The sequence below is a fragment of the Vigna unguiculata genome, chromosome 9, assembly GCF_037176805.1.
Source record: "Vigna unguiculata cultivar grain cowpea cultivar isolate G323 ecotype 2 chromosome 9, ASM3717680v1, whole genome shotgun sequence".
Taxonomy (NCBI): domain Eukaryota; kingdom Viridiplantae; phylum Streptophyta; class Magnoliopsida; order Fabales; family Fabaceae; genus Vigna; species Vigna unguiculata.
The window spans coordinates 12,994,712-13,022,492 of record NC_140800.1 but is presented as its reverse complement, the minus strand read 5'-3'; the positions used below and the strand labels follow the sequence as shown (position 1 = coordinate 13,022,492).

The following is a 27,781-nucleotide window of genomic DNA, read 5'->3' as shown; positions in this document are numbered from 1 at the left end:
AAGAGTCTGTAAAATGATCAACAGATGTACAAACGCCACAAACTCTTGCAGCTGGAGCTCTCTGATTGGAAGCAAGTTGGTTGACCAGTGTGGTAATAGCATCAATCTTACTCTCCAACTTCTTCGTGTACTCGGCTGCTCCTACATCATGAACACCTCTAACAACTATGGCATCACTCTTTGTGCCAAATTGTTGAGAATTTGAAGCCATGTTCTCTATCAGTTGTCTGGCTGCAGCTGGGGTTATGTTACCAATGGCACCACCACTTGCGGCATCAATCATATTTCGATCCATGTGGTGCAAGCATTCATAAAAATACTATAGAAGAAGGTGTTCAGAGATCTGATGGTGTGGGCAGCTTGAACAGAAATTCTTGAACCTCTCCCAGTACTCATAAAGGGTCTCCCCAGATTGCTGCTTGATGCCAGAAATCTCCTTCCTTATGGCTGTTGTCCTTGAAGCAGGAAAGAACTTGGCAAGGAACAATCTCTTCAGGTCATCCCAGCTTGTGATGGACCTAGGTGCTAGGTAGTACAGCCAGTCTTTCGCATTCCCCTCCAAAGAATGAGGGAAAGCCTTCAAGTATACATGGTCCTCATGTACATCTGCAGGCTTCATGGTGGAACATGTAACATCCCTATTTTTAATATACTGTATTATTTATTTTAAATAAAACACTTAGAAAAATTCTATTTATTTTTTACTAATGCTTTATATTTTAGTTTAAACATTAAAAATATATTTTATCATGATGTAGTTTTTACTTATTGAAAATAACAATAAGAATAAAACAAAACAAATATTATATATATATATATATATATATATATATATATATATATATATATGTGTGTATGTATATATTAGGTAAAAATATTTTAATTAAATAGGTGTGTGTAAAAAAAAATATATATATATATATATATATATATATATATATATATATATATGAAGAATTTTTAAAAGAGAAAAAAAAAATAATATAGAAAAAAAAAGAAAAAAAAAGAAGAAGAAGAAGAAGAAGAAGAAGATAAGATTATGAGAAAAGATAAGAAGAAAAGAAATAAGAAGATAAGAAGAAAAGATAAGAAGAAGAAAAAAAAAATTAAAAAAATAAATAAAAAGAAGATAAGATGAAGAGATAAGCATTATCTCTTTATTAATGTAAGTAATGATAGTTTTGAAAGAAAAATCTAAATAAGCACATGGCTTGCTTATATATATATATATATACATATGAATGTTACGTAAAGGGAGGTGAGAAAGTGAGAAAGAAAGAAAGAAAGAAAGGAAGGAAGAAAGAGAAAGAAAGGAGAGAGAGAAAGAAGAGAGAGAAAGAGAAAGAGAAAGAAGAGAGGGAAAGAGAAAAATAGGAAAGAAAATTTAGAGCAAAGATTCAAAGAGATCCTAGTCTTCTACAACTATTATTAGTGTGTTCTTCAATCAATAAGGTAAGGGGGGGAGTGAGGTTAAGCTTTTATATATTAATCTTGATAAGCTCGTGGGTTTTATATTAATCTTTTATTTATTTCTACTCATATATTATTCTATTTACTTTCATTTTAACTTATTTTCATTTATTATCCTCTTATATTTATTTTATTTCATCTCCAATTATACACTGATCCTGTTTATTTATTTATTTTATTTAATCTCCAAATATGCATTGATCCTGTTCATTTATTTTATTTAATCTTTGGTTATTCACTGATCCTATTTATTTATTTATTTTATTTTATTTATCTCCAGTTACGCACTGGTCCTATTTATTCATTTTATTTTATTTATCTCTAGTTACGCACTGATCCTATTTATTTATTTTATTTTATTTACCTCCAGTTATGCACTGGTCCTATTTATTTATTTTATTTTATTTATCTTCAGTTACGCACTGGTCCTATTTACATATTTTATTTTATTTATCTCTAGTTACGCACTGGTCCTATTTATTTATTTTATTTTATTTATCTCCAGTTACGCACTGGTCCTATTTATTTATTTTATTTTATTTATCTCCAGTTACGCACTGGTCCTATTTATTTATTTTATTTTATTTATCTCTAGTTACGCACTGGTCCTATTTATTTATTTTATTTTATTTATCTCCAGTTACACACTGGTCCTATTTATTTATTTTATTTTATTTATCTCCAGTTACGCACTGGTCCTATTTATTTATTTTATTTTATTTATCTCCAGTTACGCACTAGTCCCATTTATTTATTTTATTTTATTTATCTCCAGTTACGCACTGGTCCTATGTATTTATTTTATTTTATTTTTATCTCTAGTGACGCACGGGTCCTGTTTAATTTATATTTTGTTATTATATTTACTTATAACGTTCTAATCTTTATCTAATTATTTATTTAAAGTTCTTGCTTTGATTCTTATTTTATCATTATTTTATAATTAAAAAAATGTGAAGTGAAAGTAAATATTATTTTATTCAGTGAGCTTGAATATAAGAAAATTACATGTACATTTTATTTTGTTTTATATTCTTGTGTATAGTTTATGCAATGACATGATTTGATAGTCATCACATTTTATGACCTTTGAAAATATTCAAGAGTATGTCAGTTGAGTAAGAGTTAAGTCTGGTTTCAATAAGTAGAGATTAAACCAGTGTCAAAGTGGTTGTATTTGGGAAGTCACAGTTTGGTACACTGCGGGATGAAAGGCAGGGACCATGGTGGGGTCTAAGGAAGTTTTACCAAGTAGGTGAATATCTGGATAGTTCAGAATAGCGCACTGGACTAGGATATTCATAGGCCAAACTTGGGACTATCCGATACCTGCTCGGCATCGCCAAGGTTAGGTAGTGAGTATATATCTCTTTTGTGAGCCGATGAATGGCTAATATTCTCGAGAAAGAAATAATTATGATTGTACCAATGTTTTATGAGAAATACTCAACTACCTAATCACTTCCCAAAGTAACTTTTGATGTTCAGATTGGATCATCAAAAGTGAAATATGGATCCATATGTCTGGTAAAACAAGATCAAGTTTGGTGGTTATAGGTCCAAATCTAGGCCCCCGGTGTCTGCATTGTTTGTTGAGTTTATTAAGATTGATATTTAAGGCTTATAAAGACCTCACTCCTTTCATATTTTTCTTTCATATGTACCTGTTGCATGAGCAGAAGAGGAACCTGCTCAGTGAGAGTTGTTCGGGATATTATTGGAGGATCTTCTGAAGATTGACTTACGGATAATTTCTATTAATATCTTTAGGAGATATTAAAAATATAGAAAATCTTCTATTCTGATGTAGGACTCTTAATATTTAACAAATATATATTTTGTAATATTTCATGAACAATTACATAGATGCAAACTACATATATGAATATGAAGTTATGTTATTATTAATGTTCTCTCAAGGATAATCTCTAAAAAAAAAACAATTAATTCCATATCTTTTTATCAAATAATAATTATTTAGTATAGTAGTCGGGGCGTCACATTGAGTGGTATCAGAGCAGTTCTTTCTGTCAAGACCTTAGGTATGGTGTCTTCCATGTTTGTAGTCTCTACTAGTAAGTAGAGGTGCAAGTTGTTTGTTCTTACATTTTTCTTGTAAAAGAGAAATGCAAGATAAGTAGACTAATAAAAGTAAGTAATAACAACAATTAATACTTGTAGTAAAGATAAGTTTTAACAATAGTTAAAAAAAAAATCTAAAGAAAACTAAGGAAATTGTTCATTCTTTCAGGAAAAGATGGATAATGGACCAAACATTACCAATGAGTTGTTGGAAAGAATGACAATTGTCCTGGAAAATATGAGCCAAAAACAAAATGTTGAACCCATGGAAAATCAAGGATTAGAAACCTTTCGCAGGAATAATCCACAAAAATTTAAAGGGGGATTTAATCCTGAAGGTGCTCAGTCATGGATAGCAGAAATTGAGAAAATTTTCATCGCAATGACGTGTGCAGATGCAAATAGAGTCACATTTGCTACATTTATGCTCGTTGAAGAAGCTGAAAATTGGTGGAGATTTACAAAACAACAATTGGAGGATGAAGGGAGACAAATTACTTGGGAAACCTTCAAACAAAAGTTTCTGGAAAAATATTTTCCAGAGGATCTTCGAAGGAGGAAAGAAGTTGAATTCCTTAATCTTCGTCAAGGAATCATGTCTGTAGGAGAATATGCAGCAAAGTTTGATGAGCTGTCAAAGTTTTGTCCTTACTTTCATGATAGAGTTGATGAACGTTCCCGTTGTTCTAAGTTTGAAAGTGGACTGAGACCTGATATTAAACAAGCAGTTGGTTATTTAGAGATTTCTTCCTTTCCCACTCTTGTAAATCGTTGTAGGATTTATGAGGATGATACTAAGGCAAGACAAACTCAGTGGAGACAAGGAGGGCCTTTGAGGCACAAAAGAAATGATTTTAATAATAAGAAACCCTACCAACGTCCATCTCATGCTTCATGGAATTCTTCAGGACAAAGACATTTCTCTCCTGCCAATAATTCAGGCATAACCAACCCTATCAAATGTTTCCACTGTGGAGGACCTCATCTGTCAAGAAATTGCACCATAAGGACTATAACTTGCTTCAATTGTGGGAAGTTGGGTCATTATCGTAATGAATGCAAAGAGTTAATTAAGGAGCAAGGAAGTGGGGGAAGCAACAACAAAGGAAATAATCAACTTGGAAGACCAAAGACAACCGGGAGAGTCTTCACGATGAATGGTACTGAAGCTGTTCAATCTGAAGATCTAATCCAAGGTAAATGCATCATAAATGGTCACCTCGTTAATGTACTATATGATTCAGGTGCTACTCATTCTTTCATATCACATGAATGTGTCCAACATTTAAAGTTACATGTCTCTTATTTGCCATATGACTTAACTGTATCTACTCCTACCAATGTTCCAGTCACCACTTCACTTACATGCACAAATTGTCATATTTCTATAGGGAATAGAAAATTTTCTGTAAATCTTATATGTCTACCCTTGTCTCATTTGGATATTGTTCTTGGAATGGACTGGTTATCTTCCAACCATGTTCTCCTAAACTGTCACGATAAGACTTTAATTTTTGAATCACACATAGGTGAAGTTTTTGACTCAAAAGAATTAAAAGAGAGTACTACCAACCACAATGAAATCCCAAAAGGATCTCAAGTATACATGATCTTAACTTCTTTAAAAGTCAAGGAAATTCCAGACATTAATAAGTTTCCTGTTGTTTGTGAGTATCTTGATGTTTTCCCTGAAGATGTTCCTGGGTTACCTCCACAAAGAGAAATAGAATTCACTATAGACTTGGTACCAGGATCAAGACCTGTGTCTATAGCCCCTTATAGGATGTCACCTCTAGAGTTAGCAGAGTTGAAAAAACAAATAGAAGAATTGTTGGATAAACAATTCATCAGACCTAGTGTTTCTCCCTGGGGTGCGCCAGTATTGTTAGTTAAGAAAAAGGATGGCACTATGAGGTTGTGTGTGGATTATCGTCAGCTTAACAAAATCACCATTAAGAATAAATACCCTCTACCAAGGATTGATGATTTGATGGATCAATTGAGAGGAGCTGTGGTATATTCCAAAATTGACTTAAAATCTGGCTATCATCAGATTCGAGTCAAGGCGGAAGATATTCAAAAGACAGCATTTAGGACAAGATACGGTCATTATGAGTACTTGGTAATGCCTTTTGGTGTGACCAATGCTCCTGCCATTTTTATGGATTATATGAACCGTATTTTTCATGAATTTTTGGATAAATTTGTGGTTGTTTTCATTTACGACATTTTAATTTATTCCAAAAATCATGAAGAACATGAGAGACATTTGAGGATTGTGTTACAAATTCTAAGAGAGAGACAATTGTATGGAAAATGGTCAAAGTGTGAATTCTGGTTAAGAGAAGTTCAATTTTTGGGTCATGTGATATCACAAAATGGCATTGCAGTTGACCCCTCAAAGGTTCAAGCGGTATTGCTTTGGGAACAACCAAAGAATATCACAGAAATACGTAGTTTCTTAGGATTAGCAGGCTACTATAGAAAATTCATTGAAGGATTTTCTAAATTAGCATTGCCTTTGACTAAGTTAACACGTAAAGGACAACCTTTCGAATGGAATGAAGCATGTGAGTTTAGTTTTCAAGAGTTGAAGAAAAAATTAACATCTGCACCTGTTTTAATCCTTCCTGACCCTACAAAAAATTTTGAGGTATATTGTGATGCATGCGGACAAGGATTAGGATGTGTGTTGATGCAAGAAAGAAAAGTTGCAGTTTATGCTTCACGACAACTGAAGCAACATGAGCTTAATTATCCTACACATGATTTGGAATTAGCTGCAGTGGTGTTTGCATTGAAAATATGGAGACATTACTTGTATGGGGCAAGGTTTGAAGTTTTTAGTGACTATAAAAGTTTGAAGTACCTTTTTTATCAGAAAGAACTAAATATGAGACAACGTAGATGGATGGAATTTCTTAAGGATTATGACTTTGAGCTGCAATATCACCCTGGGAAAGCAAATGTTGTTGCTGATGCTTTAAGTCGAAAGTCTATACATGCATCCATGATGATGGTGAAAGAATTGGATTTGATAGAATCATTCAGAGACTTGAACTTAGCTGTAAAACTTAGACCCAATAGCATATGCTTAGGAATGTTAAAAATATCAAGTGAATTCTTAGAAGAAATAAAGAGAGCTCAAGAAAGAGATCAATTTTTGCAAGAAAAATTGATAGCAAAAGTTGAAGGAAAGGAATCTGAATTCCACAAAGATTCAAATGGAATCATCAAGTTTAGAGATAGAATTTGCATACCTGCAAAAGAAGAGTTGAGAAAGTTGATAATGGAGGAAGCTCATAAGAGTAGCTTAAGTATTCATCCGGGTACTACAAAGATGTATCAAGACTTAAAGAAAATGTTTTGGTGGTCTGGGATGAAGAAAGAAGTGGTGGAGTTTGTTGCACGTTGTCTAGTGTGTCAGAAAACAAAAGTTGAACATAGAAAGCCTTATGGGGAACTACAATCCTTAGATGTACCGGAATGGAAATGGGAAAGCATATCCATGGATTTTGTGACAGGTTTACCAAAGACTGTGTCAGGTCATGATGCAATTTGGGTCATTGTAGATAGATTAACAAAATCTGCTCACTTTCTACCTATTAACATTAGATTTTCCTTAGAAAAGTTAGCTCATTTGTACATAAAAGAAATTATCAAACTACATGGAGTACCTTTTAGTATAATTTCTGATAGAGACCCTCGATTTTGGGATAGCTTACAAAAAGCCTTGGGAACAAAAGTTAGGCTTAGTTCAGCTTATCACCCTCAAACTGATGGACAATCAGAAAGGACTATCCAATCTTTAGAAGACTTGTTGAGAGCCTGTGTTTTAGAACAAACTGAAAGTTGGGAGAAATTTCTACCACTTATAGAGTTCACTAATAACAACAGTTTCCACTCAAGCATAGGAATGGCTCCATATGAGGCTCTATATGGGAGAAGGTGTAGAACCCCGTTGTGTTGGTATGAGAATGGAAATTCCTTAGTTTTGGGTCCAGAGGTAATTCAACAAGCAATTGAGAAGATTAAAATGATCAGGGAAAAGATGAAAACTTCTCAAGATAGGCAGAAAAGTTACTATGATAAACGAAGGAAACCCCTTGAGTTTGAAGAAGGAGATCATGTTTTCTTGAAAGTTACACCTGTAACTGGGGTTGGTAGAGCTATCAAATCTAGGAAACTTACACCAAAATTCATAGGTCCTTATCAAATCCTTAAAAGAATTGGTTCTGTCGCATACCAAATTGCTTTACCTCCAAACCTTTCAAAACTTCATAATGTTTTTCATGTGTCTCAACTTCGTAAATATATTCATGACCCTTTTCATGTGATAGAACCTGATATAGTACAAATACGAGAAAACCTTACTTATGATGTGCTTCCTGTAAGGATTGGAGATCGAAGGATTAAACAACTTCGAGGAAAGGACATACCTTTGGTAAAGGTATTGTGGAATCAACAAGATGAAGGTGATGCAACTTGGGAATTAGAAAGTAATATGAGAGAGATGTATCCCCATCTTTTTACAACAACGTGAATTTCGGGGACGAAATTCCTAAAAGGAGGGGAGAAATGTAACATCCCTATTTTTAATATACTGTATTATTTATTTTAAATAAAACACTTAGAAAAATTCTATTTTTTTTTACTAATGCTTTATATTTTAGTTTAAACATTAAAAATATATTTTATCATGATGTAGTTTTTACTTATTGAAAATAACAATAAGAATAAAACAAAACAAATATTATATATATATATATATATGTATGTATATATTAGGTAAAAATATTTTAATTAAATAGGTGTGTGTAAATATATATATATATATATATATATATATATATATATATATATATATATATATATATATATATATATATATATATATGAAGAATTTTTAAAAGAGAAAAAAAAATAATATAGAAAAAAAAAAGAAAAAAAAAGAAGAAGAAGAAGAAGAAGAAGATAAGATTATGAGAAAAGATAAGAAGAAAAGAAATAAGAAGATAAGAAGAAAAGATAAGAAGAAGAAAAAAAAATTAAAAAAAAATAAAAAGAAGATAGGATGAAGAGATAAGCATTATCTCTTTATTAATGTAAGTAATGATAGTTTTGAAAGAAAAATCTAAATAAGCACATGGCTTGCTTATATATATATATACATATGAATGTTACGTAAAGGGAGGTGAGAAAGTGAGAAAGAAAGAAAGAAAGAAAGGAAGGAAGAAAGAAAGAGAAAGAAAGGAGAGAGAGAAAGAAGAGAGAGAAAGAGAAAGAGAAAGAAGAGAGGGAAAGAGAAAAATAGGAAAGAAAATTTAGAGCAAAGATTCAAAGAGATCCTAGTCTTCTACAACTATTATTAGTGTGTTCTTCAATCAATAAGGTAAGGGGGGAGTGAGGTTAAGCTTTTATATATTAATCTTGATAAGCTCGTGGGTTTTATATTAATCTTTTATTTATTTCTACTCATATATTATTCTATTTACTTTCATTTTAACTTATTTTCATTTATTATCCTCTTATATTTATTTTATTTCATCTCCAATTATACACTGATCCTGTTTATTTATTTATTTTATTTAATCTCCAAATATGCATTGATCCTGTTTATTTATTTTATTTAATCTTTGGTTATTCACTGATCCTATTTATTTATTTATTTTATTTTATTTATTTCCAGTTACGCACTGGTCCTATTTATTCATTTTATTTTATTTATCTCTAGTTACGCACTGATCCTATTTATTTATTTTATTTTATTTACCTCCAGTTATGCACTAGTCCTATTTATTTATTTTATTTTATTTATCTCCAATTACGCACTGGTCCTATTTACATATTTTATTTTATTTATCTCTAGTTACGCACTGGTCCTATTTATTTATTTTATTTTATTTATCTCCAGTTACGCACTGGTCCTATTTATTTATTTTATTTTATTTATCTCCAGTTACGCACTGGTCCTATTTATTTATTTTATTTTATTTATCTCTAGTTACGCACTGGTCCTATTTATTTATTTTATTTTATTTATCTCCAGTTACGCACTGGTCCTATTTATTTTATTTTATTTTATTTATCTCCAGTTACGCACTGGTCCTATTTATTTATTTTATTTTATTTATCTCCAGTTACGCACTAGTCCCATTTATTTATTTTATTTTATTTATCTCCAGTTACGCACTGGTCCTATGTATTTATTTTATTTTATTTTTATCTCCAGTGACGCACGGGTCCTGTTTAATTTATATTTTGTTATTATATTTACTTATAACGTTCTAATCTTTATCTAATTATTTATTTAAAGTTCTTGCTTTGATTCTTATTTTATCATTATTTTATAATTAAAAAAATGTGAAGTGAAAGTAAATATTATTTTATTCAGTGAGCTTGAATATAAGAAAATTACATGTACATTTTATTTTGTTTTATATTCTTGTGTATAGTTTATGCAATGACATGATTTGATAGTCATCACATTTTATGACCTTTGAAAATATTCAAGAGTATGTCAGTTGAGTAAGAGTTAAGTCTGGTTTCAATAAGTAGAGATTAAACCAGTGTCAAAGTGGTTGTATTTGGGAAGTCACAGTTTGGTACACTGCGGGATGAAAGGCAGGGACCATGGTGGGGTCTAAGGAAGTTTTACCAAGTAGGTGAATATATGGATAGTTCAGAATAGCGCACTGGACTAGGATATTCATAGGCCAAACTTGGGACTATCTGATACCTGCTCGGCATCGCCAAGGTTAGGTAGTGAGTATATATCTCTTTTGTGAGCCGATGAATGGCTAATATTCTCGAGAAAGAAATAATTATGATTGTACCAATGTTTTATGAGAAATACTCAACTACCTAATCACTTCCCAAAGTAACTTTTGATGTTCAGATTGGATCATCAGAAGTGAAATATGGATCCATATGTCTGGTAAAACAAGATCAAGTTTGGTGGTTATAGGTCCAAATCTAGGCCCCCGGTGTCTGCATTGTTTGTTGAGTTTATTAAGATTGATATTTAAGGCTTATAAAGACCTCACTCCTTTCATATTTTTCTTTCATATGTACCTGTTGCATGAGCAGAAGAGGAACCTGCTCAGTGAGAGTTGTTCGGGATATTATTGGAGGATCTTCTGAAGATTGACTTACGGATAATTTCTATTAATATCTTTAGGAGATATTAAAAATATAGAAAATCTTCTATTCTGATGTAGGACTCTTAATATTTAACAAATATATATTTTGTAATATTTCATGAACAATTACATAGATGCAAACTACATATATGAATATGAAGTTATGTTATTATTAATGTTCTCTCAAGGATAATCTCTAAAAAAAAACAATTAATTCCATATCTTTTTATCAAATAATAATTATTTAGTATAGTAGTCGGGGCGTCACAGAACAGACGACATGAAACTGCTTCAAGTGTTTGCACGGGTCCTCACCTGCAAGACCATGAAACTTTGGCAACAAGTGTATTAAACCAGTTTTCAGCACATATGGAACCTCCTCCTCAGGGTATTGTATGCATAAACTATCATAAGTGAACTTTGGTGCAGTGAGCTCACTCATGGTTCTCTCATGAGGTGGAGGAGGTTGAGCCATGTTATCAGTATGAAAATCAAAATGCTCAGAATAAACAGTATGCTCAGAATGTAAAGAATGAGGAGTGTCAAGAATGTGATGAGAATCAGAAGAATCAGGAAATGTCACTGAATATTCAGCATGCAAAGATGGATTCCTAAGATGCCTGCTTCCTCTGTGGAATGTCCTATCAATCTCAGGGTCAAATGGTTGTAATTCACTTGGGTTTCCCCTAGTCATGCACCAAAAAGCATTAATTGTGGTGATATTGGCATAACAAAGGGTATAACTACAAGTATACTCAAACGACCTCCAAATGACTTGAAAATTGGTAGGATATTCCTTTGAGTGGTCAAACAGAAGCACAAAAAAAATCAGATCCAAACTCAAAGCACAAGTATTTTTAAAAATTTTTCAAAAGTGGAAAAAATGAAGAAAAATCACAAAAAAGATTGCTGAAATGTAGAAAATGGCATTTTTTGGAGAATCTGAGTTTGCAAACCAATGGAGCGGGTTTTGACAAGGTGGGAAATCAAATTTCACCCCAAATGCATATAAAATAATAGTGATTCTGATAACCAGAGCAAAAGTTATGGTCTTCTGAAGTTTCACTAAAAATCAGTCCAAAATTTTTTTGAATCTCTTAACTCAGACCATACCAACTGCTCCAGCTATTTTTCCTATCAAGTTCAATGTCTTAGAAGTGGGGGAAAAAATTTCAAGTCAAAACAAGCACCGTAGCTACCAGAACAAAAATCCAGAAGTTAAATGCCAGATTCGGACACTATTCATACACTATTCACTACTACAAATGACATTATTCACTACACTACACAGAAACACACAGGAATGGAAACAGGCACTGAACTTAACACAACATTAACATCACAATGAACATATACCAACTCAACCACACTTGAACTACACACACACACCAAAACACAGAACACAAACACACTGAAAATTTTTCTTTGAACGAAACGATTGGTCCCCGGCAACGGCGCCAAATTTGATAGAGGTCTTACCCCACCAAATTAAAACATATTAAATATAGTATATGAAAGTGAACCAAGTCGTCTCCCAACGACCAATATTTTCATTCAAAGCCAAGTTTCCAGATGAACACAACAATAAAACACAGGGGGGGGTTTGGCAGATTCACACAACTTTGCTAAATTCTAATAAAAACATCAAAACTGAATTAAACACAGGATTCAAAATGTACTGGTTCCTTGATTCCACTGAAAATCCACCAATCACAGGTAACTAAATCAATTCTCTTATCCAATTTACTCTCATGAAATCTAAATTAATCAACTATGCGAAAATTAACACAGCTTCATTATGCCATTAAGCATAGCACACATCCTTCTTTCAATTTCACACACACATACACAGATTAAGCAACTGTGGCCAAAATCCGAGCTCATTAAGCATGATAAGGATTCTGAAATTGTGCAAAACATGAACCCACGATTAAGCATCACAAATTCCATTTCATTCAAAGCTACGAAATTGAATACAATGAAGAGAAAATAGGAATTGGAGTGCACTGCAAAACATCAACCTCATGGTTTCAAATTAGTTTCTTCAAGGAACCAATACGAAAAAAACTTAGCTAGACATAGAGAATGAACAATTAAACATTTCAAAACTGCAATCACAAAACAGAACCAAGAAACCTAACTTATCAAATCTGAAAACGCAAATTAAGAGCAAAAATAGAGATTTCAAAGCTTAAATGGAATGCCAAACGGTGCTATCATATATAAATGCGAAAACCCCATGAATGGGTATTGTTTCAACTCAATGAAATCACAAATCGAGCTGCCCAATGTAGAAAATGAAATCAAAACGCAAAACCCTCAATGGGTGTTGTCAAATGTGCATAAAAACGGTAAAAATAACCCAAAAATGATAAAAACCGCAAGGGGAGGCATCCATGGAAGCTTGGAGCACGGAAAAAATGGAGTTGGAGAGAATGTAGATGATGAAGTGGCGGCTCCCTTCCCATGCAGACCTAATTTGCGCAGTCCTTTCACCCCCTGCCATTCAGAATTACAAAACTGCCATTATGAGCCGCAGAATTACAAAAATGCCACTCTGGGCCTCAAATGTTGACCCATTGACTTTGCTGACGTGGAAATGACATGGAAATGATGTGAAAAGTCTCTTCAACTAAATATTAATGTCCAAGCTCCAAAATTGCTTCACCCAAATACCTAAAAATAATTAAAAACAAAAATTAGGCCAAATAATGTGAAATTAGTCCAAATTCGGAACAGTGGCCCAATAAAGCCCAACAGATGAAAAACACTCTAATGAGGAACAATTAAGCACTAATCAATTGTCTAATGGGTACACAAAGGCTAGTGGAATGGAAGAAAATAATGACTCATCACACACAAAGGAAGAAGAAAGCATAAAATGGAAAGAAAAGGAATGATAAAAATGTGAGAAGCACGGTACTGCAAGACTAGGCTAGAAGAAGCTATGGCAACCTTGAAGATGAGTGGATGTGTGCCGCCACTTGAATAAAGATTCAATATAAGGCTTAAAAGCATTCACTCCCTAGGGAGGAAGACTCTCACAATGGTTTATACACAAAGGTGTTTAATTTCTCCAAAATGTCCAACCCTTGTACAAGTGTTAGAGGTCCCCTTAAATAGAAGTGTCTAGGGGCCTCTTAGCAAAAACAAATAAGCTAAAAAGGATTACAATGCAAAAACCTAGAGTCTAGAAAGTAGGTCAACAAACGAGCACATGGACACATTCTAGAATCCTTCTTGGCCAAGGCAAGGTGGATGCTCCTTCTAGATATTTCTAGACTTCTTGGTAGCCAAGATATGTGGTCATCCTTTCTAGATGTTTCTAGAAAGCTTTGCCATCTCTCTCTCCTCCGCATGGCCTTGTCTTCATATGCCCATTGTCTACTTTGTGCACCACCTCCTTGATTATCCTACAAAACAAATAAAGCTAGTTTAGCATGTTGGCTTTAGGATAAGCTAATCTTTTGAGTCAACAAGTCAACCCAAAGTCAAGGTCAAGAAGTCAACTTAAAAATAGTCAACCAAGTCAACTTAATGGAATTCCAACTAAAGAAAATAAAAGCAAAGGAAGGGACCAAGGAACTCCCTTTCTTCTAAGCATGTGCCATGGGCCATCATCATTAGTAGGGACCAAGCCTTCATCACTATGATGCCATCAATGAAAGGATGGAGACGTTTGTGTGGATGTATCGGTATGGGGTGTTGGATGATGGTTGGGAAGGTTGTGGTGTGATGATGTGGAGGGATATAGGTAGTGGGGAGGGTGGGTGAATGGTGGGTGGGGAGGGTGGTTGTGTGGTGGGTCGTGGTGATAGTGTAGGGGGTAGGGTTGTATTCGCTTTCTTTCTTAGTTGGCTGACATGCAAGGGTGTTGGAGTCCTCCTTTTCTTTGCCCTTTTGGGTGGCATCTGCCTCTATCCTATAACATCCCTGTCGGATATTACGGGTTTAAAAAAATAATATAAAATAAGAAAATAAAATCACATTTATTATAAATCCATTTCCCAAAAATGTGAGAATTTCAAAGAATTTATTTCATAATAAATATAACTCTAAGTTCAAATCTTCTCAAAATTCAATAAAATACCAAAATAGTCTCATAATAGATTACATCTTTATTCCAAAACCATAAGTGATAAAACTCTATAAAATTGTTCCCATGAGTTTTCCCCACTCCGCTGCTAAGCCTCACCAGATCCACCTGCAACACTATATGCTCCCGTGTACCGCGTACGCGATCATCGCCAAACAAAAGCAGATGGCATGAGCTAACAAAACAAACATATCTATATATATATATATATATATATATATATATATATATATATATATATATATATATATATATATATATATGACACAAATATACCAATCACACAATCACACCAAAGGAATTCCATCATTTGATATCACATCACATGGCCACCACCATGTTATTCGTTTTCTACATCTTCTAGTGGGTACCTCAAGGTGTCTTGCTGCCATACCTATCGGCCACAACCGATAAAGCACGTGCGGGTAACCATGCTACGGATCATACACCGTAACGCCAGGTGGAGTTCCCATATACGAACATAATTCGTAACGTCCCAAGACTACCAAACTCGTCAGTCAACTACTGAGGAGGGCAATCTATCTGGACCCATCCGTACTAGCCACAACTAGCACACTCACACCGGCAACACTCGCCAACCCGAGCTCAACTCAAGGGTTCATTCGCCATCCCGAGCTCAACTCGAGGGATGCCATTCCGAGCTCAACTCGAGGAATGCCACGTGCTTAACCCCTATCCCGAGCTCAACTCAAGGGATACGTTTCGAGCTCAACTCAAGGAACACCAGCAAGCCGACCTTTAAGATATCCTAGAAGCCTTGTAGATCACGCACATCATAGCAAGTATAACACCAATCTGCTACAGCAAAATCGCCTGGCGGGGGACGCGTACCGCTAGGCGCTGCCGCTTCTAGATTGCCTGGTGGGGGACACATACCGCTAGTCGCTACCGCCTCCAAATTGCCTGGCGGGGGACACGTACCGCCAGTCGCTACACCAGTTCTTGCACATTACTGGTTTTAGTTCAGGTTCAAGCACACTTCACACAGGTTGCTCTCATTTGCTCTCATTCTAGAGTACCCCTAATGAAAAGCATTGCCATCTATAATGTTCTAGGCCTCATAGCATCTCACATGTGCATTCATGCCCTAGTCATATAGACCATCCCAAGCATGCTCAAACAAAATATAAGCAGCAACACTCTAACAATTTTAAGCACATGATCTTATGCACCAATGCAAGTTAATATTGCCACCCATGCCTTCACCAAACTAATTCTCCACATGTGACTAATCCAAAGGAATATTCAAATTGATAGATACTTACCACATAACCCAATCATGCTTCGTTAGAAGTTACTTGAACTTATCTAGAGCTTGTTCATGTATTTTACACACTCCAAAATCACCAATATTAAGAAATCTATATATCTAGCTACTGACCTCCAAATCCAATCTCCACCGTTCAAAGTGAAGAACCACATGTTATGGACCACCTGTCAAAATTTCACCTATATCGGACGGTTAACGAACCGGGAACTGCAGTTTTATGAAAACTGCGCAAACTAGAAAAATGGTGGCGCCTAGTGCCCAAAAGTGAGGATGTGGCGCCTGGCGGGACTGTACTACCACTGGGCGGTTCCTGTTGCACGAAAAGTACGAAAAACAGCATTTTTGGTGAACCAGAGCACCCCTCACATCTCTGATATGGCGCCTGGCGGTAACCAATGTGCCGCCAAGCGGTTCTTGCTGTTCTAGGAATCCTAACCTTCTTCTCTGCACCTGCGAGCTTTAACCAATCCCCAACTACTATGTTTTCCATTGATTTTTTCGATTCAAAGGCTACACTCACAAGTTTAAGATCATGGTTCGTTCCTATGGCTCCCACTATACGAAAACCCCTTACATTATTTCGTTTAACTTAGTGTCACGATAACAATCTCAACCCCAAATAATATTAATTCAATTTTCGTCCCATTTGACCATCACTCACATGTAATTCAATTATGTATGATGCCCAAACACTCAGAACCAATAAGGACTTCCCATTTCCTCAATCAGAATCACTCAAGCACACGTAAAAATATCAAAATCAAATGAACAGGTTCACGTCGCCTGACGGGTGCTCATCACCGCCAGGCAGTTCATCACAAAACCCAGAAACTGGGTTGGAGGATCGTGGCACCTGGCGGTACAGGGATTCACCGCCAGGCGGTTCCTTAGGGAACCAAGAAACTTACTAAACTGGCATGTGCCGCTTGGCGGCTATGAGCAGCCCGCCAAGCGATTTCTAGAGAAAATTCCAGAAATTCAGATTTCAATGCAATTTTAACAAAAACCAAACATACACATTCTATAATCATACAATTACGCATAAAAACTCATATAGGACGTGGTTCAGCTCCCCTAACCTGGTTCCCTTGGCTTAATTTTGGAATTGTTGTGAATTCTCTCTTGATCCTCAATGATCTCCCTTTGGCTTTCTCTCCCAATTCAGCTTTAAAGCTTCACTCCAACCTTACTACTCTCAAAATTCGTGTTCTGTTTTCTGAGTACACTCACAACTTGCCAAAACTCTTCTTCTTACCTCACATTGGCCTTTTAAAGGTGCCTTAAAGCTAGATAATTATCAAAAACGAATTTAAGGTTTAATGGCAATGTTTATTATCATTCATTGATTCCTTATGGTCTGATTTTTTCAGCCTCCCTTGGCTGCCCATGCATCTAGGCTTCCCTTAACCCTTCAAATTCAAGCCAAAACCCAAAATAGCAAAAATAAAGTTTAATTTGGGTTCTCCAAGGCTTGAACCCATAACCATACAAATGCCAAATCAATGTTCAACCATTTAACCAATTCATGTTTCATGATGACTAATATAATTAAATGATTACATCATTTCATAATCATGCTCAACATATATTTAAAAAAAATAAAAACAAATAAATAATACACAATTGGCATACTTAGGACTTGAACCCAAGTCTCCTCACACAATCAAAGTACTCTCACCAATTGAGCTAGTACTTTTCCACATGATAGCAATCCGCATTAAATGCTTTAAAGGCTCATACTACCCGCATTTATTAAATAATTATTTAATTAATTATTCAAATTTCTCGGGTCTTACATATCCTCCTTTTAAGTTGCGCATTCTCCTGTCTCAACACCTCCATTTCATTAGTGTTGCGCTTCTTGAAGTTAGTGAACTCATGTTGCATTTTGGTCTGCCCTTCCAGGGTGGAAGCCAAGTCCAACTAGTTTGTCACAACCTCCTTAGGCCTTGTTTCCAACTCCTTTGAGACACCAGCTCTGCTACATGTTGAAACCATCTTCACAGGTTCTCGAATTGTTTTGGTAAGATACTAACTCGTGCCCCACGGTGGGCGCCAATTGTTTCTGTGGAAACAATAACAAAATATCAGTGAGCACAAATTATGTCTTACCCAATCTTTGATTTCCTAAGATGGGTACTCCTTGGTTATGTTGCATATGTCTTCTTGCAATGTTGCCAAATTGGATGTTTTTGAAGTTACTTGTGGAAAAGACTTTGACAATCAAGTCAGTGAGAGCTCTCAAAAGTCAAATCACATATTAGAGAATTAATGAATTGTGTACCTTTAATTATTTAAGTCCACTTGTATTTATATAACATTAATCACAGATTACTTGGCTCATCGGCTGAGCCTCTATTTGGCTTGTATGGGCCTGACCAAGGCAGACTTATGACTGGATTCTGTAAATTCAATTATTATTTCCTAAGTTTAGAATAGGCAGCATTTACCAGTATGTCCCTTTAGTCCCTGTGTATGTAGATTCTTTTTGTATAGTTAACCAATGACTCCCTCTATGTAGGACTATAAGTTGGGGGCTAGGACCGTAAGTCATGCTAGTCGTGGCTGCATAGTATAGTACAAAAAAATATAAAAAATATTTAAGTTATAATATGATAAGCTAATAATAATAATAATATTACAATAAAAAATATAAAAAGTTATTTATAATATCATATAATAATACATTTTTATGTTATTTATAAATTTATAATTTTTTTTTAATTTAAAGTAAACTCTTACGAGTTTACGATTCGAGTTTACTAGGCTCTTACGAGTTTACGTAAATTCTCAAGTTTAACAACCTTGGAGACCACTCCTCCTAGAGGCCCAACAAACTTTTAGAACTCTCTCCACCAATGATGTGATCCCAAAGAGCCTAAGCCCAAATGCATTAACAAGCCCAAGCCCATCTAGAGGCCCAATCACTAGAAGCATGATGAAGAAGATACAAATGGGCCTCTCACAAGATGATCAAGTCAATCATGGGCTTTTCACTTTATTCACATGGGCTAAAGAAATCTCTAAAATATGAGTTGATGCATGGAGGAAGTAGTCTAGATTTAAATTGGGCCATTGTTTAGGATTTGCTTTCAGTAAAATAAGCTAGAACACTTGTGATTACATGGTGCATCAATTAGGTCGAACCAATTTCTCTTTTGGCCGAGAATACTTAGGCATGTGTTGCACATGGAGACAAGCAAGCTAAGCATGACCAAAGCAAGGAAAGTGTGAAGGTGGCAAGAAGTGTGTGACAAGGACACTTGGCGTCGTCTTGCATCACTCCCTACATCACATGGCTGAGAATTCAGCTTGCTCTCCAAGCTACCTCTCCATTACATTTGTGCTTAATTTGAATTGCATTAAGGAAGCTAATCTACTATAAATGATAGCTTCCTATGCACATGTAAGGGTTACTCTTGAATTTGCAAAGTAGAAGCATAGTTGTTGAGAGCATTCCACTCCTTCTACTTTTATTTGAGAGCACACTTGGCTATCCTTCTCCAACATCTCCTCTAGCCACCTTCCATATCATAGCTCCAATTCTTCTCTTCATCTTCATCAATCCTCCATTTTCGAGAGTTCACTTCACCTTCTTCTCAAATTTCGCTGCATTTCAACTCATCCTAAGCATTCTCCATGGATCTCCTTCCACTTCTCCACCAAAGACGTCCATAAACCAATGTGCAAATAAGAAAAGCTTTCTTCTAGAAGGCATGCACCACAAGCTAAGGTAAAAATCTTAGACACATGTGTCTCTTTAAGGCTCATCTCCTTTAGGCTCAAAACCCTACACTACAAGCACAAGGCCCAAAAGAAAATCCTATACTAATACAAGGTTAAAAGAAACCTACCTACTAAGAACAAAAACTCATTGATGGCCCAAGAGGATAAGAGCTTGGGCCCACCTTCCACATATGAAGCCCAATCTTTTTGTATGTTCTTGGTCACAGCTATGGGGTTTGCCATCAATTAGTGATGAAACAAAGAGAGGGAAGATGATGGAAATGGTAGAGGTGTTGAAGAATATGGTCTATGTGGGTGTTGACGTGTATGGAAGATGAAGGTGGATGATGAGATTTGGAATGAATGATGAGAGAGATGGATTGGAAAGGAGAAATTTGGAGAAACAGAAGAAAGGTGGAAGCAATCCTACACTAGACAAAATTTTCAAAATTATGTATAAGCAACACTCTCTATCACCTTATTGTCATGTCAAAAAAATTGTAACACAATTAGATATTGAGGACAACATCTATTTTAAAGTTTATTAAATTTTGGAACAATAATGAAATGTAGTTTTCCATCATAATTTAGATAAGAAAATATATGTTAAATTACTCTTTTGGTCCTTGTATTTGTCAAGTAGTGCCAATTTAGTCCTCAAGTTTTTTTCTGTCTCAATTTGGTCCTTGTTTTATTAAAAATGATTCAATTTGGTTTTTGCCGTTAGTTTGATCAAACGGTGTTAAAGTAAATGCCACATGTCAATTTCTGTTTTTTTGAATTTTTTATTTTTTACACATGTTAATTCACAGTTGTGCCATGTGTCAAAATGATTCAATTTGGTCTTTATATTTGTTCTTAGTTTTAATTTAGTCCAAATTTTTGTAAAAATAAAACAATATTGTCCCTCCTTAAATTGAGACTTAATTTAATTTTTGTATAAATCTTATGGTGATATTCTTACTAAAATTAATGTTTTTATTAAATATTTCTAGAAATATTTTTAAATTAACTTTAAATTATATACAAAACTTTAAACTTGGTTTTGTTTTGAACTTGAAATTTAGTTCCTAAACTTATTTGTGACAAATTATTTTATTTTTAATCTTCACTAAGTTTGTATGATATAATGTCTTTATATATGATGACAAAATGGTTAATTATTGAAATTGGGTTTGGGGTTTAACTTTGTTTAATAATAAAACTAAAAATAAAAAATTTGTTTAAAAATATTTCTACAAATATTTAATAAAAATGTCAATTTTAGTAAGAATATCATCATAAGATTTATACAAAAAAATAAATTGAGTCTCAATTTAAGAAGTGACAATATTGCTAGAGAAATTGGGACTAAATTAAAATTAAAAACAAATTTAGGAATCAAATTGAATCATTTTGACACGTGACACAATTCTGAAGTGACACATGTAAAAAAATAAAAAATAAAAAAACTTAAAAAAAATTAAAAAAATTAAAAAAACCAAAAATTGACGTATGAATTGATTTTAACACCATTTGATCAAACTAACTGACCAAATTGAATCATTTTAAAAAAATCAAGGACTAATGTGAGATAGAAAAAAATTTGAATACCAATGACCAAAAGAATGATTTAACCAAAAATATATTAAACTCATAATAGTATTTATTTATTAAATATATAAAAAATATTATTAATATTAGTATTCATTACGATTTCTATTATATTAAAAATTAACACGGTGAAATTATATTCCAAATATTTAATATGTGTATCTAAAAATAAATATATTCTTTAAAATTAAGCATGAATTCTATTACAAGCTATGCAAAATTGATTACTTTTGATTTGGAATTGCAATGACAGAATAATCAAATGGTGCGTGCGTACCCTATAAAATTTGAAAGGTGGAAGGGAGAGTGTTGATGTTGTAGTAGAGGGAACACAGAAGAAGGGTTTTTTTGTTGGTCGGAGCAGAGAGATATGGCGAGAGGGGAGAGAGCAGAGACGGAGAGTGGCGCGTCGTTACCGTCGGTGGGTACGGACGCCATGAAGCGGAGAGTCACGTATTTCTACGAACCCTGCATCGGCGACTACTACTACGGTCAAGGACATCCAATGAAGCCGCACCGCATTCGCATGGCCCACAACCTCATCGTCCACTACGGTCTCCACCGCCGGATGCAGGTCAATCGTCCTTTTCCGGCGGCGGAAGCAGACATCGGTCGCTTCCACTCCGATGACTACGTCGAGTTCCTGTCTTCCGTTTCGCCGCAAATCCTATCCGAGAACTCTCACTCCCACTACCGCCAGCTCAAGCGCTTCAACGTCGGGGAGGACTGCCCCGTTTTCGACGGCCTCTTCGACTTCTGTCGCGCATCTGCCGGCGGCTCCATTGGCTGACATCGCCATCAACTGGGCCGGCGGCCTGCACCACGCCAAGAAGGCTGAGGCCTCCGGCTTCTGCTACGTCAACGACATTGTTCTTGGCATTCTTGAACTTCTCAAAGTTCATAGGGTATTTTTTTTATTATCTGTTTTCGGAGCAAACCAACGCAATTAAATAGGATCGATATGAATTTAATTTTACTGTGAACCCCAACCAATCCAACACACGAATACCCCGTTTATATTTTCAAAATAGACACCTTTTTAGTACTTGAAGAGAGTCTAGGTGCGTGTTTGGTTTCGTCTTAGATTGTTTAGAATCACATTGAAACATTAGTTATTGTGATTCGGTGAGTTTTGGCATGCCTAGCTCCTCGTTGAGGAATTGATTCTGGGTCTAGGGTGATTATGAGATGTTGCGACAGTAGGCAGCAGTTGGATTGGGTTAAATATGCTGTTAGTCAAAATTGGAATTCGTGCTGAACTTTGATACAATCTTTAAATTAAAAATAATAGATATAATCCTTTTAACTCCAATCAATTTTAATCAAATTCAATTTCATTCAAAATCAATTTTCCTAAAATATCAATTTTAGTGAATGTGGGGACTAAAAGCTGAATTTTCAGATATTCTGTGGAACTATAATCATATTTTATCCTTTAAATTTTTTGTAGTTCTTGTGAATGTGAAAACCAAAATTATGATTTTACTTTTACACAAACGGCTTCTCTGTTACTTGTTAGTGTTTGCTTTGTCAACTTTATTAGAGTTAATTTTCCTTTGTTCCTTTTCTGACTATATTCTTCATGCTATCTGTTCATTGGTGATGGTCAGCGTGTGCTGTATATTGATATTGATGTTCACCATGGAGATGGGGTCGAGGAGGCATTTTACACTACTGATAGAGTCATGACAGTGTCATTTCACAAGTTTGGGGATTTTTTCCCAGGAACTGGGCACATTAAAGACATTGGGGTGGGTGCTGGAAAGAATTATTCTCTAAATGTCCCACTCAATGATGGATTGGATGATGAGACTTTCCGTTCTCTGTTTCGTCCCGTCATTCAAAAAGTCATGGATGTTTATCAACCGGATGCAGTTGTTCTTCAGTGTGGAGCTGACTCCTTGTCTGGTGACCGGTTGGGTTGCTTCAACTTGACTGTGAAGGGTCATGCAGATTGCCTTCGTTTCCTCAGATCATTCAATGTTCCTCTAATGGTGTTGGGTGGGGGAGGATATACAGTTCGGAATGTTGCCCGTTGTTGGTGTTATGAGGTCCCTTTCTGTACCTACTTGGATGGAATTGTAGATGGTTTTAGTTATGGCCTAATAGTTTTTTTATTACCATTTTGCACTTTCTTTGTTGTAGACCGCAGTGGCAGTAGGAGTGGAGCCTAATCCAAAGTTGCCTTACAATGAATATTATGAATATTTTGGTCCAGACTATACTCTTCATCCTGAGCCATCCAACATGGAAAACTTAAACACACCCAGGGATCTGGAAAAAATGCGGTGAGTTTACATTAATTATTGCTTTTTCTCTTGTATCACCATTCATGATTCTGATTTCAGTTCTTTTTTCTTTTTGATTGAGGAAAAGATCTGGCCATGAATATTAGTTAATGCTTGTAAATCTAATTAGTCAGATGCACTATATTTTTTAGTTGCTAAGTCACATCATTTCTGCAAGTATCATGCTTCAACTTTTCAGAATCATATAAATAATTGCATTCGTCTGAACAAGTTATAGTTTAGACCTGGAAGATGCCCTTTCTGTTCTTGGATTGTTCTTCTAGACGTCAAATATCTAAAGCCACTGTAGCAAACTGTCTCTCCTTTGTGCCTAGGCCAGGGAGGCTAGTACTGAACTTGAGCAGGATTATACCATCCTTTTTCTCATGCATATAGTGACAAAACAAGTCTCTCTGTTTTTGTTTTGGGAGTTGGTTATCATTGGGAAGTTGTTACAAGTTACAATTTTAGATTATCATCTATGCCCAAATGCCTCTTCATGTCAACCAGGAAACCTGACACGAGCTTTCCACCTTTAGATTGCACTATTATACTGAGTTTGTTATGGGAGTAGCTCACTGCCAAAGCCAATTGAGCAAATAGCCAAGGTGAAAACCAGCTTCCCATCAATGGTTGGGGATCCCACTTCAAATCCCCCTCCCTTGTAGTAGATGCTAGCACCCTAGAGATTAAAAAAAAAAAGAATTATATTTTACCATGTTTAAGTTTTAGCTAGGTATGCACAGTAATAGTTAAATTAAATGTTTATGAGATATTTTCTGTTCTTGCTAATCTAGCCATGTACTGCTTCAGCATCTTGTGATTATTGCCAGGACTTCCTTGGAGCTAACATTAAGGTTTTGTTTTAATTGATTTTCCAGGAATGCATTACTGGAACAACTTTCCAGGCTTCCCCATGCACCCAGTGTGCCTTTTCAAACAACACCATCAATTATACAAGTTCCTGAAGAGGTTGTTACTCTAATTAGTTATCCATATAGTTACTCTTCCATTTTCTTCTTTCTTGTTTGATTTTAATCTGTAAATGGTTTTAGGAAGAGGAGCACATGGATATAAGACCAAAACGTCGCATATGGAGTGGTGAAGATTTTGATTCTGATAACGATGATGACATGGCTAGTTCAAAGAACTCTGTTTTAACTGCCCAAACGAGGTAAAGGTTGAGTGTTGATTTAAAGAGAATAGTAAATCCATTTGGTTTATCAGTTTATTATACGAGGGTAGGTATGCTATGGGTTTGAGACTGTAACCTTGATGCTCTATGTAGCCTGAAGCCCTTGTCTCACTTTTAATTGAAGTTTTCACTAGATAGTCCAGTGCTCTTTAGGCTTCAGCCTCACTTTCACAACTCACTTTAGTCATATAGCAACATTGAAAAACTTCTATTTCATCTTGATAGGTACTCTGCAGTTATAAATAATCATTGGCGGCTTTCTGTGTATTAAAAATATTAATTTTCCATCATTTTGTACTCACTGATACCTAATACCTGAACCTAAAAGTACAATTCAGATACTCTTGTACTTTTAAAGAAGACACCCTTGTATTAAAATATTTATGTCCTACGTTCAAGTTTAGAGTTAGTTTCTTCCTTGGTTTCTCAATCTAAGCCAGGTTATCCGAAGAAAAAAAAAATGCTTGTGAGGATATATTCTTTTAATGTCCTTGGTAAGCACAACCAAACTAGATAAAACAAGGATTCAAGGTTGAATAAACTTAATCTTTCAGGGATGTCCTTAGTCTTGCCTCTAGGAGATCTGACATTAGAAGTTATCTCATCATACATATCTTAGGGTTTGAATAAACACACCAAGGCTAGATAAAACAAGTATTTAAGGTTGAGTGTTCATATAAACTTATCGTTATAGGAAGGTCCTTAGTGTTGTCTCTCGTTTTTCTCGTACGATTGCTTGGATACGGTCACGCAGACTCCTTCCATTTCTTAGAAGAGAAAGTGCTCATATTCTTGAAATCATGTCATTTAGAAATCAAGAATAGATTGGGATTAATATAGATCTGAAATCCTTAAAATACTTGTTTACTTAAAAGTAACGACCTAATATTGTTTGTCAAGTAAGGAGTAAATAAGGTTTAAGTTAGCTTTTAGTTCCTGAACTTTGATGCTAAATTGAAATTCGTTTCTCTTCGAAATTTTGATATATTTTGGTTTCTAAACTTTAAAAAATTAATGAATATAGTTCTTCTAAGCCAATTATGTTAAACTTTTTTGACGTGTCAAATGCGTTTGATGTTAACATTTGAGTTGTTTATATCATTTGACATGTTCTTACTTTATTTTCTATTTGTAAACATTTTTGATATGTCAAATAAAATTTACCCGTTAAATAAGTTTTTGGTATTAAAGACGAATTTCAATCTCATGTCCAAATTCAGGGACTAAAAACATAAAACATAGCTTAAATAAGTTTTTGGTACCTTCAAAATTGATACCAAATTGAAATGATACAAATTACATGATACAGAAGAGTATATAATCTTTACTTCTAAGTAATATCATTTGATACTATAAGTGGTTTTGTTATCCAGCATTTATTATTGTTAAATTAAATTATAATTCAATGAAAAGGATAATATCCCTGTGAAAAGGGTATAACATGGTTAATTACACAAATCAGATTGAGTGCATGCTAATTTAGAGAATATATTGTTGAATGATAGCAAATGAATGCGATTACATGTGTTTTCCTTTGTTGAAAACTAAGAATTATGTACTTATATGCAGCAGCAGGTGTGGTGCAGATATGATGGACGAAGATTGAAGTAGTAGGAGGAGGAGAGGAAGTGTTAAATTCGTGGGAAGCTCTTTGGTGTTTGAAGCATATCATATTACATATTTTGTCTCCACTTGGTGGATGTACATTTTACAGTTTAAATATTTTGATGTACAGAGTAGGAAGCAGTGTTGCCAAATTATGGCTTTGTTTGTAATGCCTTTCTACGATATTTTGCCTCGCATCGCATGTTTGCTTTGGCGAAGCGGATTTTAAAGTTTAAAATATATATACATAGTTCCCTTTTTTACCCTTATACCTTAATTTATAATATTAATAATTATTATATTTGGCTTTTACTAAAAGTCAATAATTATCAAAACACATTTTTTATAATTTTTTAATTACTTAATCTCTAACTGGCTGTGATTAACAAAACTCAAATTGGCGAAACTTGTTCAATGTTAATATTGATTTAAGAATTTAAAGAGTAATACGTGTTCGGGTTATTGAATTCTTATGATGCATTTTGATCTCATTGAAAGTGTGTTTATAATAGATTTTATAGTATTAATAATAATACAGGGTTCATAAGCGGAGAATGTTAGGCTGGATGTAAATGAATTAGTAAACTTGAAACATGTTAATCTTGTTTTGAAGTAAAAGACAAGAAATATTAAGAAGACCAATAAGTATTAGTTTTAATCAAATGATAATATATATCTAAAATTAATTATCATGACGTTTATTTGAGTTTAGATCCATTAAAAATAATATAAAGGCTTAAATATACATTTGGTCCCTATTTTTGTTGATTTTATTCAATTTGGTCCCTATTTTCGTTTTATGTTCAATTAGGTCTTCATTTTCGTCAAATTGTGGTCAATTTGGTCCTTTTCACTAATGGTGTTTAAATAGTTAACGTTTTTGAAAAGTACATACCACGTGTCAGCTCCTGGTTTTTTTTAATTTTTTTAAAATTTTTTTAAATTTTTTTTAAAATTTCTTTTAATTTTTTTAATTTCAAAAAAAGTGTCCACGTGTCAAGTCACAATTGTGCCACGTGTCAATGCTAGTGCCACGTGTCAATTTCTGATAGTATTATTTTTTTTGTTCAATTTAGTCCCTATATTCGTTATTTTTGTTCAATTCAGTCCCTATATTCGTTATTTTTGTTTAATTTAGTCCCAAATTTTGTGAAAATAGAACCATTTAATTTTTAAAATTGACATTATTATTACTTATTTTTTAAATTTAATTCTAAATTATAATATTTAATTATTAATTGAATATAATTCTTAGATTCAATTGTTAAATAGAATATAATTATTTAAATAATA

At 34.3% G+C, this 27,781-nt stretch overlaps 1 protein-coding gene, 1 non-coding gene and 1 pseudogene across 2 annotated transcripts; all 3 read left to right on the top strand.

Annotated features, from left to right (window-relative positions):
* The first annotated feature begins 341 nt into the window (after window positions 1-341).
* Window positions 342-448, top strand: LOC114171945 (small nucleolar RNA R71). The gene has a single exon (XR_003601743.1). It is a non-coding gene; the product is annotated as a small nucleolar RNA R71 (small nucleolar RNA).
* A 7,020-nt stretch (window positions 449-7,468) lies between these two features.
* Window positions 7,469-8,136, top strand: LOC114163465 (uncharacterized; annotated as a pseudogene).
* A 13,598-nt stretch (window positions 8,137-21,734) lies between these two features.
* LOC114164659 (histone deacetylase 6-like) lies at window positions 21,735-26,757 on the top strand. Its single transcript, XM_085667145.1, has 6 exons — window positions 21,735-22,305; window positions 23,011-23,451; window positions 23,546-23,688; window positions 24,570-24,660; window positions 24,744-24,862; window positions 26,453-26,757. The coding sequence occupies exons 1-6, from the start codon at window positions 22,027-22,029 to the stop codon at window positions 26,487-26,489; spliced, it is 1,110 nt and encodes a 369-aa protein (XP_085523271.1). The 5' UTR covers window positions 21,735-22,026; the 3' UTR covers window positions 26,490-26,757.
* Window positions 26,758-27,781: the final 1,024 nt, after the last annotated feature.